Here is a 17324-nt window from a genome sequence, read left to right as displayed (position 1 = left end):
TAAAATCCTTACAGCCACCTCTCAGTTGTGTGTGGTTATTGTGGGACTTGGGCTAATTTAGAGGTTTTAAGCCACTTTAGCACTTCAGGTCCTCTCCTCATTTGACTTGCAACTTACGGTTGTTCCAAAGTTCCAAAGAACGCTTAAAGGTAGTTATGTCACTCCTGACTAATACACTTGCTCATGCCTTACTCATGTTCATGGGGCAACAGTGTGGAAGGATTGCACTCCCTCAACCATTATATGAATATAAAAAGGTTAAACTGGAGGTCGTCCAGATTAGGAAGCGTGACTCTCTTAACTGTAGGAAACTGTCTGTGTTATGCTTCCCGTGACTGCTGTCCTACAGCTTAATACCTGGGTGTGGAGATGCAGGATGAGGATGCCAATTTCCTTTCCCGCTCTCCATTTCGGGGAAATTCTAGATTACATTTGTCTTTTGTTAATGGGCTTATAATAGAGAATTTTTTACTGATTGTAGAAGTCAGGACAGTCCAAGTAACCCTCAACCATCCCCTATATCGTGTTTGTTATCCTGCAGCGAGAGAGCCAGTGAAACGGAAAGCTTAGAGTTCTGTAGAAAGATGGGGAAATAGTTTTTAATTTTAGATGTGTTAAGAAATCCTGGACAATTTCAATATAATAGGACAGACAAAATAACCAAAAATAAAAATGTAATATCAGCATTTACATCGGGACTTGTTTCCTGTAATTCTTCATGAACTGCTAAATAATAAAGGTCAGACAGAAAGAAAGTGGAAGTGCGAACTTGTCTTAGATTTTGGTTTCTATTCTTAGGTGGACCTGATAAATCTCATAAATGTTGCTGACAGTGACCCAAACCAAAGGGGTCTTCACGAGGGTCTTCACCTTTTTTGTAATTCGATGACCCATCTGGTTGAAGACCCCCAAACCCAAGCCCTGCATACTCTGATCATTTATTAGTGCTTCATTAGTAGTTTTAGCAATGTTATAATTGACATTTTCTTACATATGTTGCAAATTAAGGCAACTAATGGGGTCTTTTCCAGTCTTGCTTACTCACATGATAGAAGGGATGACAACAAATTAAGAGTGAAGTCACATAATGATAACTGTGCAACGAGTAGGGGTATGACCTTCAGCAAATAAGAGCTTTGTCCTGATGTTAACCTCAGATGTTGGGTCTTCAAGCCTGAGAGCCTTTGGAAAAAATATGCTCACCAGCCTTAAGCAAGTTGTTGACTGTGTCTGTTTCTGTGCTGGTTAGTGGCCTGAAGTTTAAAAACAGTGGTAGCACTGGGCAAGTCTCAGTATAGGGAGTCATGATATCGCCTGCTTGACAGTTCAAAAGGACACAAGAGTGCCGCCAGAACTATGTAGTCAGCCATTCCCTCAAGGAGTCTAATTGGCTATTAATACTCACACGCTGCAAGTTAAAATCTTGTTGCAGACTCGCTGTGATGGTATCTGCCTCAGTGTCTGCCTTTATTCAGCATTTTATTCAAGACACATCTGTATCTGGAGTTGTTATAAATGCACCTGCTTCAGACACATTCATTAGCTCCAGCCAAGTAGTGCAAGCACACTGACAGCGAGTTTAAAAGCTGGAAAAACTTGGCAACATTTTGTGTATAAAGAGAGTTTAAAAATAAATGCGATTTATATTGTTTTCATACAGTTGTAGTGAAAGCCACCGTTAAATTTACGAGCAAAGCTCAGCCAGGTCTGGATGTCTGTTTTGCATGTCTGCCTGTGCAGTTAGTCAAATATGGCATGTTGTATTCTAATGTAAGATAAGAGGCAAACTAGCAGGTGTTTGTCTTGAGTGAAGCGAGTTTACTGATGTAATTGTCATTACAAAATCAGATGCACGGAGCCAGTTTTGCAGGTGCAGAGTTACATTTCAGAACTGTTCACGCAGACTGGGGCGCCTGAAGCAAGTCATGACTTGCCCAGCAGCAGTTGTTGGTGTACACACACATGCTTGTGTTTGTTTTGACGCCTTTTCAAGTATGTCTGACTCTGACAATAATAAAAAAAAAAACCGTCTGTACATGCATGAGTGCACTGTGAAGCATTCCCTCCACTGTTGCTGTATTTTTTATTTTTTATTTTTTTTTATCCTTTCGTCTTTAGCTTTCTTTAAAGAACTATTTTACTTTCCCGGTGTTGTGATTTGCTCCTTTGCCTCTTGGATTGTGATGCTTGACCTTCTCACTCCTCCCCATCTAATTTTTCAGGAGAAACAAGACCCAAGCAGCACCTCTCTGCAGCTCCGTAATGAGATCCAGGTAGGCGAAGACACCTGCATAAGAGTAGCACTTGTGAAATACCGTCAATTCAATTCAATTCAATTTTATTTATATAGCGCCAAATCACAACAAAAGTCGCCTCAAGGCGCTTCATAGATACAGAGAAATCAGATGTCAGATGTCATTGTTACCAAAAGTCTGACACGTGCCTCCACCCCCTTCCTTGTCTCTCTCTCCAGGAATCTTTAGGCTTCAGCAGCGAGGTGTCCACTCCTGAAACGGACAGAAAGTAAGTTTCCATTTTTGTCCCTGATAAAATGTGACTGTAGCAAATGCGCATCTGTGAAGTATGCTTGGATTGAGATGTCTGTCTGCTGCATTTCCAAACAATTTGCAGCCTGTGTCTGGCTCATATCAAGTTGTGCATGCCTGCACACAAAATCTTTCTTCATGTCCACGGCTAAATATGGAGAGAAATACACACAGCTTCAGACACAGCTAATGTGTTTGGTAGATCTATTATGTGGAACCTAGTTTTGTTTTTTTTGTTTGTTTTTTTTAAAGCAGAAGATGCTAGTTTACGTGTGCATATTTGCTCTAATGATGGTAATAAAACATTACCCACTGACTATTTAGAAGGTCATTTTCAAGAGAGTTTAAAGTTAAGGAGCAATCTGCACTAATGGACGTCTCGAAAAAGATGTAGTTGGTCTTCCATGCCTCTCTGCTCACATTGCTGCTGCAGTTAAAGGAAACCCAGTGACTGCTTCCTCTGGCTGACTCGCTTGGACCAGCAGCCATTCTCTATTCTCCAGGCCGTCTATACTTCCTTCCTGCCTTTGTGTTCTGCGATGTACAGGGGGGGGGGAGACGGAGAGGGTGATGGCCAAAAGATTAGAGCAAAAGAGCATGAACGAAAGAGCAGGATGGAACTGGGCATGGGTGGGGTTCCTTTTTACTGGATCCTGTTACACAAAAGTATGTTCTTTTTTTTGAATACCACTGTATTTTGCTTGCATAAAATTTCTAGGTCGTAGCCCACCATGAGGTCACTGTTATACAATGCTATGCAAATTTAAAGCGATCCAAGTTGGCTAAATGGCCTGATCGCACACACACGGTCGCTTTATGGCCACGTATGTTTGATAAATGAGACGGCATGTTAAGAATATATTTGTTTCCTCATGACGAGTTGTCTAGTAAAGACCTCGTTACAAAATAAGCTCCTTGGGCAGTGTTGGTCATTGGTAGTGATAAAGAAAACCCCCAAATTTTAGGAAAGTAATCAGCCCCGGTGGAGCTGCCATCTTCACGTGATGACCAGTGAAGTGCATACCGCAGACATGATCTCTATTCCCATGGCTTTATATGTTGCACAGACAAATGCAGAAGATGATGGGATCCAGATGCCAAAATGACGTCTCTCTACTGTTTGAAAGAGACCCTAAAAGAGCCCCTAACTGTACTATATTATCCATTTTCTTACTGTCAGTCTGGTTTCTTTCTCATGCGTTGCATGGTTTCTCTTTCCCTTACCATCACCAATAAATATATTTATATATATATGTGTGTGTGTATAATATAACTTGTAAACCTACCATTCTCTGAGTTTTTATTCTTAAATTACAAAACTTCCCACATCGCACTTGTAATAACCCTCTTTGTTTTAATCTATCATTCACTGGCAGCCTGTCTGCTCCCACTCACCCCAGTTCTCTTCTCTATTAAGTTGTCCATTGTCCACTTTCCACCATGGTGAATGGATTTCAGGTGGAGTGATTTATCATGTGCAGGCAGACTGATAGGCATGCCCCGTGCATTCCTGGGACCCGATTCCTTACAGCCGCACAAAAGGCACGCTTGCACGTTCATGCGCACAAGCACGGGTACCCCACTGTCGCCTCTTTGCGGGACAATAGCAGGCAGATAAGATTTCCCAGTCTTCATCCAGGGGCTGGAGTCACCCTTCTTTTCCCTGTTTCTATGTCACTTTGTTGGCAAGACGTGGGCACAGCTCTGATTGTGCCGGGTTTACAAGTGGTGTTGACAGAGAGCTCCCAGAAGGCTGAAAGATTCAAGTTTGCAACATCCTGTTTTTGGAAGCTGATTGGTTGGTGGATATTGCTGTGCAGAATGGGCACCTTGCTTATCAGTAAGGTTAAAAAAAAAAAAGAGGTAAATGGATTTTGATGAAAACGCACATGCAGAAACAGAATATACGAATTGGCGGCTCCAACTGGGTTTGAAAATGCTAGTGCGCTTAGAGGCATCTGTGCTGCTGGAAAGCGCAATAATCAGATGGAAGAATCGGTTTCAGAACAAGCACCACGTTGGGAAACTAAAGCACCTTGTCAGCACATTTACCTTGTGCTGGTGAGTATTGTAGCCTTAAGTTGAACAAAGTAGATGGCAAGTTGAACGACAGGAAAGTGCGCTCGTAGTTGATATCCACGTACTTTTTCAGCTAAGCGCATAATTTTCTATTTTCCTGCCTTCCCTTTTGCAGTGACCTCTCTGACTCCCTAAAGAGGTCGTCCCTCTGTTCTTCCTGTGGACACTGCTACCGTCATACTGTCACCTCTCATTGTTTCGTCAAGAACACCGGGGATTGCTTTGCTCCAGGTGGCCAACCTTGTAACCACACAAAAAACACAGTGTCTGTGTACAAACATGCGTCCATTCCCGTAATTTCACCTGAGCGCAGTGCAAAAAAATGGCAGTAAGATGCCATTAAACATGAGCTCACACAGCTGTGTTCAAATCTTCCCATGTGCTGGTTTATCATCATCTGCTCTAGACAGCACCTCTGTCACACAGCATATGAGCTATATTACATATCTGCAGTAGTTTCAAAGCCCTGTACTGTAACACAAATGGTACTTGCAGCTTATCATTTTGAAAATTACTCATGCTGTTCATCCCAGCTAGGAATAGTGCTCACAAACATATCATTTTCAGAGCGCAAAGCAAGCATTCACGCATAGTGAATATGGGCTTAAATAAGCAAACACATGGTAACTTTAATTTTCATATTGTACACACATCATGAGAAGCAACCTGTGCTTGTCCTGGACAGGTTCAACCCATAGTAGAGATACTGTATGTTATACAGTACCTCTGTTAGCAGTTACATGTTCCCTTCTCACTGCAGAGAGGAGAATTGAAATAGGAAGGCATGCCAAAGATTTAAGGTTAAACCAATTAAGTTGCCTAGCCACACTATGCTGGGTTAACACACTTTTGGAAGACATTCAGGCTCTTTTAGCGAGCGGATGTGTGCGCGTGAGTGCATGTCTCTGTGCGCTGCATGGGAGGTTAATTTATAGAGCATGAAGGTGGGGTGGGGGGTGACGATGCCGCTACAGAAAAGCTTCTATTGAGGGAGTTCTTTTAGCATTAGCTTTGGCCCTAGCCTGTCTGGGAGGGGGAGCAGAGGAGTAAACCATACAGGCATCCATTCAATTAGCATCTCATTACGTTGCCATGGCAGCCGGGCTTTAAGCCGTGCAAAGATTTCCCATTGCACCTAGACAAGGGCTACCATATTTGAACAAATGTACGTGGTCGCATGCGCGCGCATACAGGGCCGTGTACCAACTGGAGAGGAAAAGTGACCTGTTCATCTTGTTTTGATCCCGTCACTATCTTTCATGATGCTTCAGCGACAACCACCTGTCTTTGTGTGTGACTCAGCAGCTGTATGCACGTGCGCAGTTGGCTGAATTCACAGACGGGTGTGTGAAAACCGGCCGGTAAGAGACGGTAAAAGAGCAAGACATGCCTTTAGAAGAGAGATTAGCTTAATAAGTCTCTTAGGTTATCAGCTGGATAAATTTAAAGTACTCTGTTCCCCCTGTGATTTATTTCCATTTAACTGAAAGAACAGCTTACAGTGTGCAGCCACCACCACTCATTATCACTCCCACACTATTATACATGAAAACTCAATATTTTTGCTTTATCCACAACTTTTAAGACCAAAATAGAGTTCTTGATGTGGTTTGTCAACTTCTGCATAACCAGGGAGTCAGCTGAGATCCAACATGCTGCTGAACTTTCGAGAAAATGGCAAGAGGTTGCTCATACATGGCTTTTTCATCAGAACACCGCAGTTCATGTTTTACCAGAGGCTTTTACTTCTTCTTTTTTTTTTTTGAGACAGATTTATGCGCACATTGGGGTATTTGTTTTTACTCACACATTTTCCATTTCTATCTCTCTCTATGCCCTTAGTTTCAATCTCCCATCTCTCTTCCTCGTGACTGTCTATCCTGTGGAGGGAAGTGGAAACACAAACAGGCTGAGTCTGCCCTGTGGTTTCTCCTCCTCCTCCTACCCCATCTGTCTCCTTCTGTTTCTCTATTCCTCAGTTCCTTACTTTCCCTCTTCAATCTGCGCACCACTGTTAAATGGTTGTTCTTCCATTCGTCTTGTTGACCTTCCTGCTTTCTGTACTGCTCCTTAAACACTTCTGTATTACTGCCATCTTCATCTTACCCACTTGTTTTTGCAGCAGGGGTGTTGTTACCCACATCTCTTTTCCTCCCTCTCCCTCTCAAGCCTCAGGAGCCTGGTCTAAATCACTAAAGTACCATCACTGACCCCAAGTGGTGGATACACAGAAATGCAGACCCACTCCCTGAACGTGTATAATTGTCGCTGAGCATCAGTGTTCTTTTTATGTGGTTCACTGAGATTAGAAGAGACACTGTAAATTTTTCTATTTTTTTTTTTAAACAGTGATATTTTTCTGTTTTCTTTCAGAATGTCTCTACACAAGTCCAGCTCTGAAGATGGATCTGGAGGTAAATAGATTTCAAGTCAATATACAATTATGCCACCTTGAACCCAGCTGGACTTCCAGTAACGGTGCAAAGTGTCTGGGCTAAATTGCCTATTTTTGACACTATCTGTGGGATAGTCACTACGTTTTGATGCTCTTTTAGGGTAATCATAATCTCCTTGCTGTTTTTAATCTGTTTATGTAAACCTCCAATATCATTTTACATGTCCTACATCAAGCAGGGTGGAAGCATAAGTGGGTACCCTGTGTGGTTTAACCTCAGGATCTCTCACACCTAAAACCAGCATCATACTCACATCTTTATTCACACCTTCTCAGGTCTGGATGATGAGGCAGCAGAAGTTTGAATGAAGTGTAATATTGCATTTTAGTTTTACATTAATTAATTTAGTAAACATATAAAATTTTAGAGTGAAACACATTACAGTCATGGGTAGAGATCTTATGAAAACAGTTATATTTTGTCTCCTGTGCTCAGGAGAAGGTTTGTTAGATTTGAGAAGTAAAATCCTGATGATGTCATAGTGGGATCGTCAATTTTGCCTTTGATATAAACTCAAGCTGTGGTTTAAAAGACACTGACATTTATCAGACAGAGTAATTCTAATGAAATTCCATTACAGGATTAACCATTGTAGAGTACATACTAGTGTTTAATAACTGAGTTGTTTTGACTGACCTAGTTTTCGTGTTTAAAGCACTGAAACACTGAACCGAACAGTTTCTTTCCTGTATTCCTGAAACAGCAAAGTGCATAACCCGGTTTAGTGTATTTCTCATGCTCATTGTGTTTTCTTGCTTGTGTGTAACCTCGTCTTTTATTTCCTCCCTTAAGGTAAATGGGACAGTAAGAAGAAGAACAAATCTTTTTGGCAGAACTTCCGCAAATCTCAGCACAAACCCGTTGTACGACAGACGTCCAAAGGTTTGTGCGGCTCTATTGTACACATTAGGTTCACCAGATATTTGTTGCTTCGTGTTTTCCTTTTTGCTCATTGGTCTTTACCACAATCAGGAGAAGATATTGGCTACGTGGCCAGCGAGATCACCATGAGCGATGAGGAGCGGATCCAGCTGATGATGATGGTGAAAGAGAAGATGATCACCGTAGAAGAAGCTCTGGCTCGGGTAGGAACCTCCCTCATTGTCTCTTGCACTTTATCCCCTCCCTCATCGACCCTCATGCCCCAACGACTGATGGGCTGTAATCTTCTTTAAACCCTCCCTTTCTTCATACTCCCTCAGCAGCTCTGGCTTTCTAAAACGACTTACTCTTACTAACCAACCCCCTCCCTTTTTACCCTATATATATTCCCTATATATATAATTTTTATTTTTATTTTTATTTTTTTTATGCGCCTGCATTGTCCTCTTTACACACACAGCACACACACAGCACACACACATAACTCCAGACTTAATGGTGTCTCCAGAGGTTGAGGAGTCCAGGGATTTTGGAGTGTGAGCTCTTGGAGTGTGTGGGTGTGTTGTTCAGCTCATACTTGCGAGGTTGACGGTCATAGTAGCTCAATAGCCCCATCTGTTGGAGGGATTCTGTGGTGCATTGTGGTCTTTCTCTTTAGTTGGACATGGTGGATATTCATTTGGCTGTCCTATCCATTTTTTTCCCCAATGCACTTTCATTTTGATCTGACTCTCAATCAATATCTGTTGATTGGTTTGTGACTTTTCTGTCGTCTGTTTTTTTTTTCTTCATCTCCTCCCCTTCTGTCAATTTCAATTTATGGTGCTTTTCTCCTGGGTAGCATGCCGGGCCATCAGAGTTAGAAGACTGGATTGCTCTCCCAAAGGCAGATGTTAATTTTCCTTTTACATGTCTTTTTATTTTCTTCCAGGATATTAATTTTAAATTGGAGGATTTTACCTGTCTTATGATTGACATTCTGTCAAACCAATCATAGAATCTGAAAAAGAAAAAAAAAAATGGTGAAAGGATGCAGAGACCTGTTTATAAAATCAGTAACCTTGCTAATTTCCCTCATGGTCACCGGCTTCAGCCGTCAGTTCACAAACTATAGTAGCCATTCTATCCTCGTGAATGCACACTGCTGATGTTTTCCAGTCTAGTATATAGTGAGACATAGCATGCTGGGTGAGAGTGGGTGGTCCCGCCCTGTTCCTCTGCCTCTCTGACCTCTTCTTCTCCACGTAGCTGAAGGAGTATGAGCGCAGCAGACAGTCCAGCAGTACTGACACTGCAGAGTGGGCTGACGGATCTGCACCCAATCTAAACCAGTCCTCAAACTGCAACGTAAGTACACCCTCACCCCTGCCCCTTCCTCCGTTACCCAAGCCTATCAAAGCCTTGATCTGTTCCCTTTTACTCTCCCTCTTCTTAACACTCTCACCTCAGCCACTCTCACTTTGAGTTTAAACTTTCACAGGAGAAGGATGGGATGTAGAACAGCGACATTGAGTTGATTATATATGTGAATGTGTTTATCCAAATGTGAATGATTCAACTTTACTCTTGAATTTCCTTTTTTTTCTTCCTTTATATTTCGCTCTCTGTTCTGCATTCGATAGCCAAACTACAACATAACTGCCTCTGCATATGCATTCTCTCCACCATGTCAAGTGCATCCTAGTAGTATTGATGTTGCCTCTGAACATTTCAGTTCATTGCTCAACTCTGGTTTTCCTTAGGCTCTGCTCATTCTTTCTTTTTGGCAGTCAGAACAAGAACTGTGCAATTTTCTGAAAGTCCTCTTCCATATTTTAGTCATCAGTTTAATCCTCGCCTGGGCATCTCATTAGAAAATTGTCCCACCAAATGTCATAATTGGCTGCTGCAGTGACAGGGAAATTGTCTTGTGGAAATTTAGGGCAGGTCTGTTTACATCAGTTGGTTATAATTGTAACTTTTGGAAAGCCAAGTGGAGAGGCACACAAAATCCACTCCAAAACTTTTGCAGCATTCAGCATTGAGGATACTTGATGTTCGAAAGTCAGCTGCATAACGGCGGCTATGTGTTCAGAGGTAGGAGCGCCGACAATCACCTCTTTGTTGGCCGCTGTTTGGATTTTGATGACAATCAGTCGGTTCTTTTCTTGTGTATTATTAGGTGCTGCTACGTGTGTGTGTTTTGCTTGAGTGTTTTTTTTTTTAAATGGAGGTCAGCCTTGATGCAGAATCGAGACTTGCAGTGGTCAGGGCAGTTGTATGTGAACACGCAGATTATAAAGAATGTACTGTATGGCATCGCTTGGGAATAGCATGCAAAGTTTTATGCGTGACCCACTTTTTTTTCTTTGCAGGAAGTGAATTTATACAAACACAAAAATTCCAAGCTCTCTGAAAATAACTCCCACACACATGTATGTTGTTTTGAAAAGAAAATGCCATCGGTTCTTCACCAGAGTCTCAGTTACCTGTCCTGTTTCTCCCCTTTATCCACCTAATTGAATGAACATGCGTTTGGTGGTCTTATTGTTAAAGTTGACCCCATGTTCTGCAGACAAATACAGATTTCAGTCCAAGCAGAGTTTGAGTACCATAATCTTTCATTTAAGTGAATGAACATGCTTCGGTGACTAATGCTCTAGACTTTTGCACATTCACCCAGTGTGACTCCTCAGCTTAAGTAACGATTGCATTCATATGGAAATCAGATCTGCATTGCCGTTTCTTTATATGACTGAATCAGTAACTTTATGAATGAAGACCCATGCCAAACAGTTTTCTCACACCATCAAGGGGCTCCATTATTTATTCTTCTGGGTAATGATTGATGATATCCATTCACATGGAAAAATAGGTCAATTATGCCATGCATAACCTGTATCTGTTATCTGGTTCTTTGATGTAGTGCAGTATGCTGATCAGCTTGTCAGTCTCCTGAAACTTTCTGTTGTTAGCGGCTCACTTCCTGTGGGAAGATGGTTGATCATTTGGGGGATTTTACAGACTTGAGAGAAGACGGAAGAGTTACAGTACTGAAGGATTATTGTGTAGCAGAACACACAGTTTGGCCCTTGGAGGCAAATGCTGGAAGCCGAGAGGAAACTAGGGAGACAGAGACTTAAGATAAAGACTCAGCCCCCAAGGCCAGGAAAGGGGGAGCTATGCATCTCCCTTTGCCCCATGTTCCAGAATTGGCCATTACAGGAAATATTTCTTCTCTGCTGGGGCCTCTATTGGTGTCACATACTGCCCTTTCTCCTCTCTAGTGAATAGAATTAGGTTAATTCCAAGATCAGTAGATTTGCTCGTCCGTGCATTCCTGTATGCTATATACGGACACAAATATACAGCTGATGGTTGTAGCTGAAATGTTTGCAATAAACCTTTTTTTGGTTGCTCTGTGACTTTTTCCGTCCTGATGCTGTTTTTCTCTGGTCTTTTTTGCCCCGGCAACGGAACCTGCATTCCAGGGCTGGCCATTAGCGATTTGGGGGCCAAGGCAGGTCAGAGGGGCTCAAACGCTGGGATTGTTCTCCATGCACAACATGCCTTTTCTCTGCTAGCCATGAAGCACGACCCTACCAAACAGTCCCTCATTCCTCTGAGCTAAATAGGCTGCGTTTGTGTCTGCCTGCATGTGCACAGGGCACAGATATTATTTTGGATTGTGCATGCGAGGGAATGTGCTCAGGGCACTACGGATTTGATGATCCTGCTTGATTGAATTATGGAATATTAACACAGGAAGTGCTGCCCTGCTTTTTCCAATATAGTGGTAAGTTCTATTGGTTTTCTGAGCTCACTGTTAGATTTTCTTGTAAATGCTCTTTTTCTGTATTTGCAGAGAAATTTTCGTGTGCCTGAAAAGGACGTTCAGTCGTAGCTTTTGTTTATAGATGTTTGTAAAGTCGCCGTTTGCATTTTTACTTTTCCCATGTTTTAAATGGCAGCCTTTTGGCCAGCTTGATTTACGTCCTCATTTTGCTAGGCTTTCTTTCTGAGTTTGTCCCCATTCCCCTGTTTATGTGGTCATTCAAATGGATAGTGCCTCTTGGGAATGGGTTGGGATTTATGTCACTATCTCCTCTAAATCTTCTATTCATTAGAATAGAAGAAGAATCACATCATTCAACCCTGACGTTGCTAGGGCATTAGCGCTGCACATAGTTCTTAATATGATAAAATGACTTTTTTCCAGTTTTTTAAACTAAGACTCTCTTTACATTGAATTTAACGAAACTAATGCACTCAAACATCACCCAGGGTGAATGGCAAGTAGAAAAAGCTATCATAGCAGTCAGACCAACATGGTTAAGTTGTTGGAGGGACAGTGGAGTGGGGTTTCTTAGCCTGTTTCTGCAGGTTTGTCATCCGCCAAACGAGTGGTCTGGTGTTCTGGGCAGACATGGCAGAAGACTACAGTTTCAAAAAAGGAAATATCCTGCACACTGCTCAAGCTCAGTATAAAAATGTATTGATCGGACCCTTGGGGCCTTCATTGTATTCGTGCAGAGGTGCAGGACAGTTGTTTTCCTGTGGGAGTTTCATTCAGTGATTTAATGTTAAATGCACAGTCTATCACAATATCCACATATATGAAAAATATGATCATGTGTGACATGTGTTATCTATTAATAAGAAGGGTTACATCAGACCTAAAATGTAGCTCTGAAAGCAATGATGAAGTGGAAAGCACGGACTTACTCAATGACACTTTTAGGAATGATGTGTAGTTTTTCCCTTTTCACGTTGGCAACAGTTAAGGTTTGTACTTGCATACCTGCAGAAAATGAAAAGTCATCATGTTGTTGTGGCCTTGGTGTGGTGTTGTCTGGGATTTGTGGTCACTGTCAAATGTTTGCTCAAACTGAGCCACAGTTGTTAACATCATCCTGACTATATGTCAACAGCCTCTGCGCCAAGCTGTGGTCTGTTTTTAGGGTGGCGGGAAAGCCTTTTTTTTTTTTTTCTTCTTTTTTCCTCTTTCAGATGCATAAAACTGCGTGTTAACGTAAAGGCAGAAATGTGCATGCATATTATTCTTGTCAGATTTAGAAGCGTGTGCATGCTTTTCTAATCTCAAACACTGACAAAAAAAAATGGTTAAAAAATGACTACATTAGTACAACAAAAGCAAATGTTAATATTCTGTGTTTTGGGGACAAGAAAATTGTAATAGGATTGTGAGTTTTCTTCCCACTTGACCACATGAGGGTTAATTTACTCAAAAAAGTGTGTATGGAAAGTATTTGACTTTTTTTTTTTTTTTTTTTTTTTTTTAAAGATATGGTTGTTTATGTGTAGGAAAAGATAAATACACTTTTGTCCTTTTGCAAAAGATGTTCCCATGAATGTGAGCTGGGAGCATGTTTCCATGACAGTGACAACAAAAAGCTTTATCTGTTCTTGCAGCAGTCGAAACATCACCACTACAAAACAATGAAATCGCAGTGAAAGTAATGACGCTAATAAAGATGTAAAAAAAAAAATTATAACACTGAAAACAATATATAAAAAGTAAAATTAAATAGAAATTGGAGTAAAAAAAAAGTCGTGTCTGTCTGTGTGTGTTGTTTAAATAGTGGTTTCCTCTGAAACAAAGTCTTTGAAGGCAACATAACTCAAGATAACCTATTTTTAAAAAAAAATACTGATTGATTACATCATTTGGTTGTCACTTCCTCCAGATCACATGCCACCTGGTTTGTTGTTTTAGTGCATTTCATGTCTCAACTGAATATGACCTTCACACAATGCAGTGTGCCACCATCCCTCCAATCCTCCATCCCTCACCTCACTAACTTTGCCGCCATCCTAAACAGAGCTCCACAATCTGTCGCGTTGTAAAAGATCTCTTAAAATCTCAAAGCATATTCATCCAAGTGTTATACCTTCTCTGCCTAATCATTTTAAACCACCTGTTTCTGTTACAACTGCAACCATGAATTGTTATGCTGAACTGGAAAGAAATTTTCAGTGTTAGCTTTTTTTTTTTTTCTTTATGTATTTATTTAATTCTTTATTAATTTTTTTTTTTTTGCTTTTTATTGACCCTAGCTACCTTTTCTCGTCTTCTTCTTTGTAATATCAGCCCTCTCTCACTCTCTCTCCACCAGTCTCGTGAACAGTCAGATGATGAGCAATCAGAGGACTCTGTGAAATTCAAAAGGCTTCACAAATTGGTTAACTCGACACGCCGGGTCAGGAAAAAACTCATCAAGGTGGAGGAGGGCAAGAAACATGCCTCTGAAGGTTTGTGATTCTGTCTGGCAGCAATATATTCATTTGATTACTTGATTATCTTTATGATTTATTACACACTCCAACCAGCTAAATAATGTTAATGTAATTGGATTTACATTAATTTCAACGAATAACTGCTGTAGGCGTTTTAATGTTTTTGGGGTTTCCCGATTCTCAGATTTTAAGAATGTAAATTTTTTGATGGGTAGCTAACTCAGGCAGACTTTCCTGTCTAACCCTCCTGAGTAACAAACTTTCTAACTGACTGTTTGTGTTTCTTTAGATTTTATGAATCTGGAGACACCTCCCACCTGTGAAGACAACACCGCTCTGTACACTGGGGTTCTAAAGAAGCCCCTTTTAAACCAGGAGGCGTCTCTGCCCTCACTCACCCATGACCAGCTTTCTCTGGATGGAGACACAGATGGCCTGACGACCTCCCCTTCCTCCAGCAGTTTGGACACCTGGTCTGGACACAAGCTGGTGAAAACGTTCAATAAGTCTTCTAGTACCCACGGTCTTATCCGGCCCCCCAGGAGGACCCCAGCGGGCTCCAGTGCCCTGGGAGGCTCTATTCCTGGTGTGACAGGTAGTGGCTCCTCCTTCTCAGAGCTCGATGGCTGTGGATTGGACGATGATGGAAAGCTGTCACGCTCCACAACTGATGGCGAGATGAGGAAGGCCCTGAACTCCATCTCCCATGGGGTAAGTAGCAACGAGGCCCTGTATGCTTTCTATGGCCTGACTAAACCTCGCCCCAAACCCCATTCCCAGTCCCGCCTTCTGATCTCCCTGGATGACGGTCCGCAAGGCAGCCCCAAACATCAACCTGCCAGCCGGCACCACGGCAGCTGGACGCACCGGAAACCTGATCCCAACTATGCATACTCCACCAAGCACCTCCTGTACCAGCGCTCGCGCAATGCTAAGTCCCCCGTTTCTCCCCTGTCAGTCACCCCATCCTCCCCCGTCCGCTGTGATGTATCCAAATCAAAGGTTTTTGGAAGTGGGGGAGGGGGCTGGGTGTTCCCCTCTCGCAGGCTGCGTGGGCGAACAGCAGTCAGTGAGCTCAACATCACCTATGTGGTAGAGCGGAGCCTGTACGGTCACCTCAACTGGGCACAGCTGGTCCGCCCGGTTACACTCAGCCGCGCTGAGCGGCGCTGTCTATTGGAGGAGGACCGTGAGGCGGACAGGAAGTGGGCGGCCAGCGTGGACCGCTGCACCAAGCGTGTGCTCTTGCGCATCCAGCAGAAGTCTGTGAGTTTAGGTCTACAGGTTTAAATCGGCCGCCTCGTGTGAGAAGGACTCAGTGTGCTTCAAAGTTGCAGAATAGCCCAGAGGTTTATAGGTGACTGTCGCACAAACATACACAAATAAGATAACAGGTCAGCTGTTACATACCCTATATTAAACTTACCCATTTAATATAGTGTGTGTGGAAACATGCAGGTATTGCACAAGTTCTTTTATCTTGAAAACATCAAAAGCTGGCATATCAGTGTCAGACCTAACTGCCCTTATAAGAATGCCATCTTCAGTGACCTTTAAGCGAATGCCTTTGCCTTCAAGCCTTTTTATTTTAGCTGAATATAAAATGATTATGGAAAGCGCAGTGCCCTACTTGGGAGGTTAAGTTACAGCAGAGGTTTTATAAGTGCCTTTTATAAATGTCAGATCCCTGAGGAACGCATGCACTTACAGATCAGTAGTCGCACTGATCCCTGTGGGTGCAGGGGATGTTGTACAAGCTCGGAGCTGCTCATCCTCATAATAACTGCAGCACATAACACTCAAAGACTTATTGAATGGGTTGACTCGTTAGGTGAACTTCAGTGACATAATAGTCGCCATGCTTATTGTCTTGCACATTTATAAGGCTGTGAATAGCAACAAAATGATGGAAAGGTCAGAAAACCTTAATCATCATACAGTGATTGTAAAAAGCCAGTAATGACTTTTTTGACTTTAACCCAAATGAAAGTAGTCTGGTGGAATTTTAAATATTTTAGTTCTTTTTGGCAAACCTTCCCTATAGAGGTTTGTCATGTGAGGTTATGAGGTTATTTGCACGTTGATCGAAAGTTGTCCACCATATTGGACATGATACACCACCAGTTATTCCCCAACTGGTTGGAGAGTGGTTGCAGAGTTCCACACTGTCACTAAGCTGAAATTGCTCGCAAAAAGGGTGCTGCATTGATTGCAGTTGCCTGCAGTTTACATAAGAAATGCCACCTTGTTTGCAAACACTTGCTAACTGCTAACCAAAGCAGCAGTAAAACTTACCACGAAAACCAGAAAAGTAAAAGTTCTGCCTTTGTGCTGCAGTCAGCTTGTTTCAGAAGATGAAATGTTTAATATGAAGGCCTTTGGTTTCCAGTTTGTGTCACAGTTTCACTGCCGTGCAACCTACAGGCGGAAATCAGCTAGTGACCAAAAAAAGGTTGTTGCCAACCAGATGGGGAATACTAATTTTGCCCTGACGACCGATGGTTACCAGATGGTTGTGGTCTCTAGGCTTGTGTGACTCGGGCCTTATTGACTTGACTCTGCATTGTCACCATAACCCTGTCACATGTCGAAAATGGTGGACAATTTAAAGTCACGTTGCTAGTAGTGATGTGTCTCAATAATCTGTGTATACCAGCAGAAATAGTGACACATAGAGGTAAAGACGTAGTAGAGCTATCCTGCAGCTTTGAGGGTACCTGAATCCTATCGTGTTCTAGTGACGTCACTGGAGGTCGTTCTCATCCAAAAACTTTGAATTCACTTATTTCTGTTTTTGCTTTTCGTCTTCTTTTTTGGCCCGTGCCTCTATTGCAGATGTGATTTTTATTTTTCTTCTCTTTCTCTGTAATTATCTCCAAGAAACATCTTTTTTTTTTTTTTTTTATCTGGGTGCATGTCCATTCCATTGAACACCATCATCACATTCAGGCTTATTTATGAGCATCTTTGCAACAGGTTATGTTTCCTGGAAAGCTGTGGCGTTGATCGCAGCATTAAACGTAAAGTAGAAAGGCCATTTTCTTAATGTGCACCGCTCACCCACTTGTTCAGGGTTGAGCTGAGCAGTTTTGTAATTGCTCAGAAAGCAAAAGGGAAATGCCAT

The 17324-nt window shown here is 42.1% G+C and overlaps 1 protein-coding gene across 6 annotated transcripts in view; it reads left to right on the top strand.

Moving 5' to 3' along the window:
• The window catches only part of sash1a (SAM and SH3 domain containing 1a), a 201308-nt gene that overhangs the window by 166245 nt on the left and 17739 nt on the right, over positions 1-17324 (top strand). For 3 of the 6 annotated variants that reach the window (XM_085431889.1, XM_085431893.1, XM_085431891.1), the window contains exons 3-10: positions 2223-2273; positions 2474-2523; positions 6999-7039; positions 7874-7963; positions 8054-8166; positions 9212-9310; positions 14080-14215; positions 14490-15466. In XM_085431889.1, the coding sequence (XP_085288015.1) occupies positions 2223-2273; positions 2474-2523; positions 6999-7039; positions 7874-7963; positions 8054-8166; positions 9212-9310; positions 14080-14215; positions 14490-15466 (1557 nt within the window). The remainder of the gene's footprint in view (positions 1-2222; positions 2274-2473; positions 2524-6998; positions 7040-7873; positions 7964-8053; positions 8167-9211; positions 9311-14079; positions 14216-14489; positions 15467-17324) is intronic. The other 3 variants (XM_085431892.1, XM_085431894.1, XM_085431890.1) reach the window with 2 other exon arrangements.

The sequence above is a fragment of the Copadichromis virginalis genome, linkage group LG15 (assembly GCF_057382275.1).
Source record: "Copadichromis virginalis isolate Kocher_CV1m ecotype Utaka linkage group LG15, C_Virginalis_male_GT1.1, whole genome shotgun sequence".
Taxonomy (NCBI): domain Eukaryota; kingdom Metazoa; phylum Chordata; class Actinopteri; order Cichliformes; family Cichlidae; genus Copadichromis; species Copadichromis virginalis.
The sequence above is the reverse complement of the archived record's forward strand: the minus strand, read 5'-3'. Positions and strand labels throughout refer to the sequence as shown.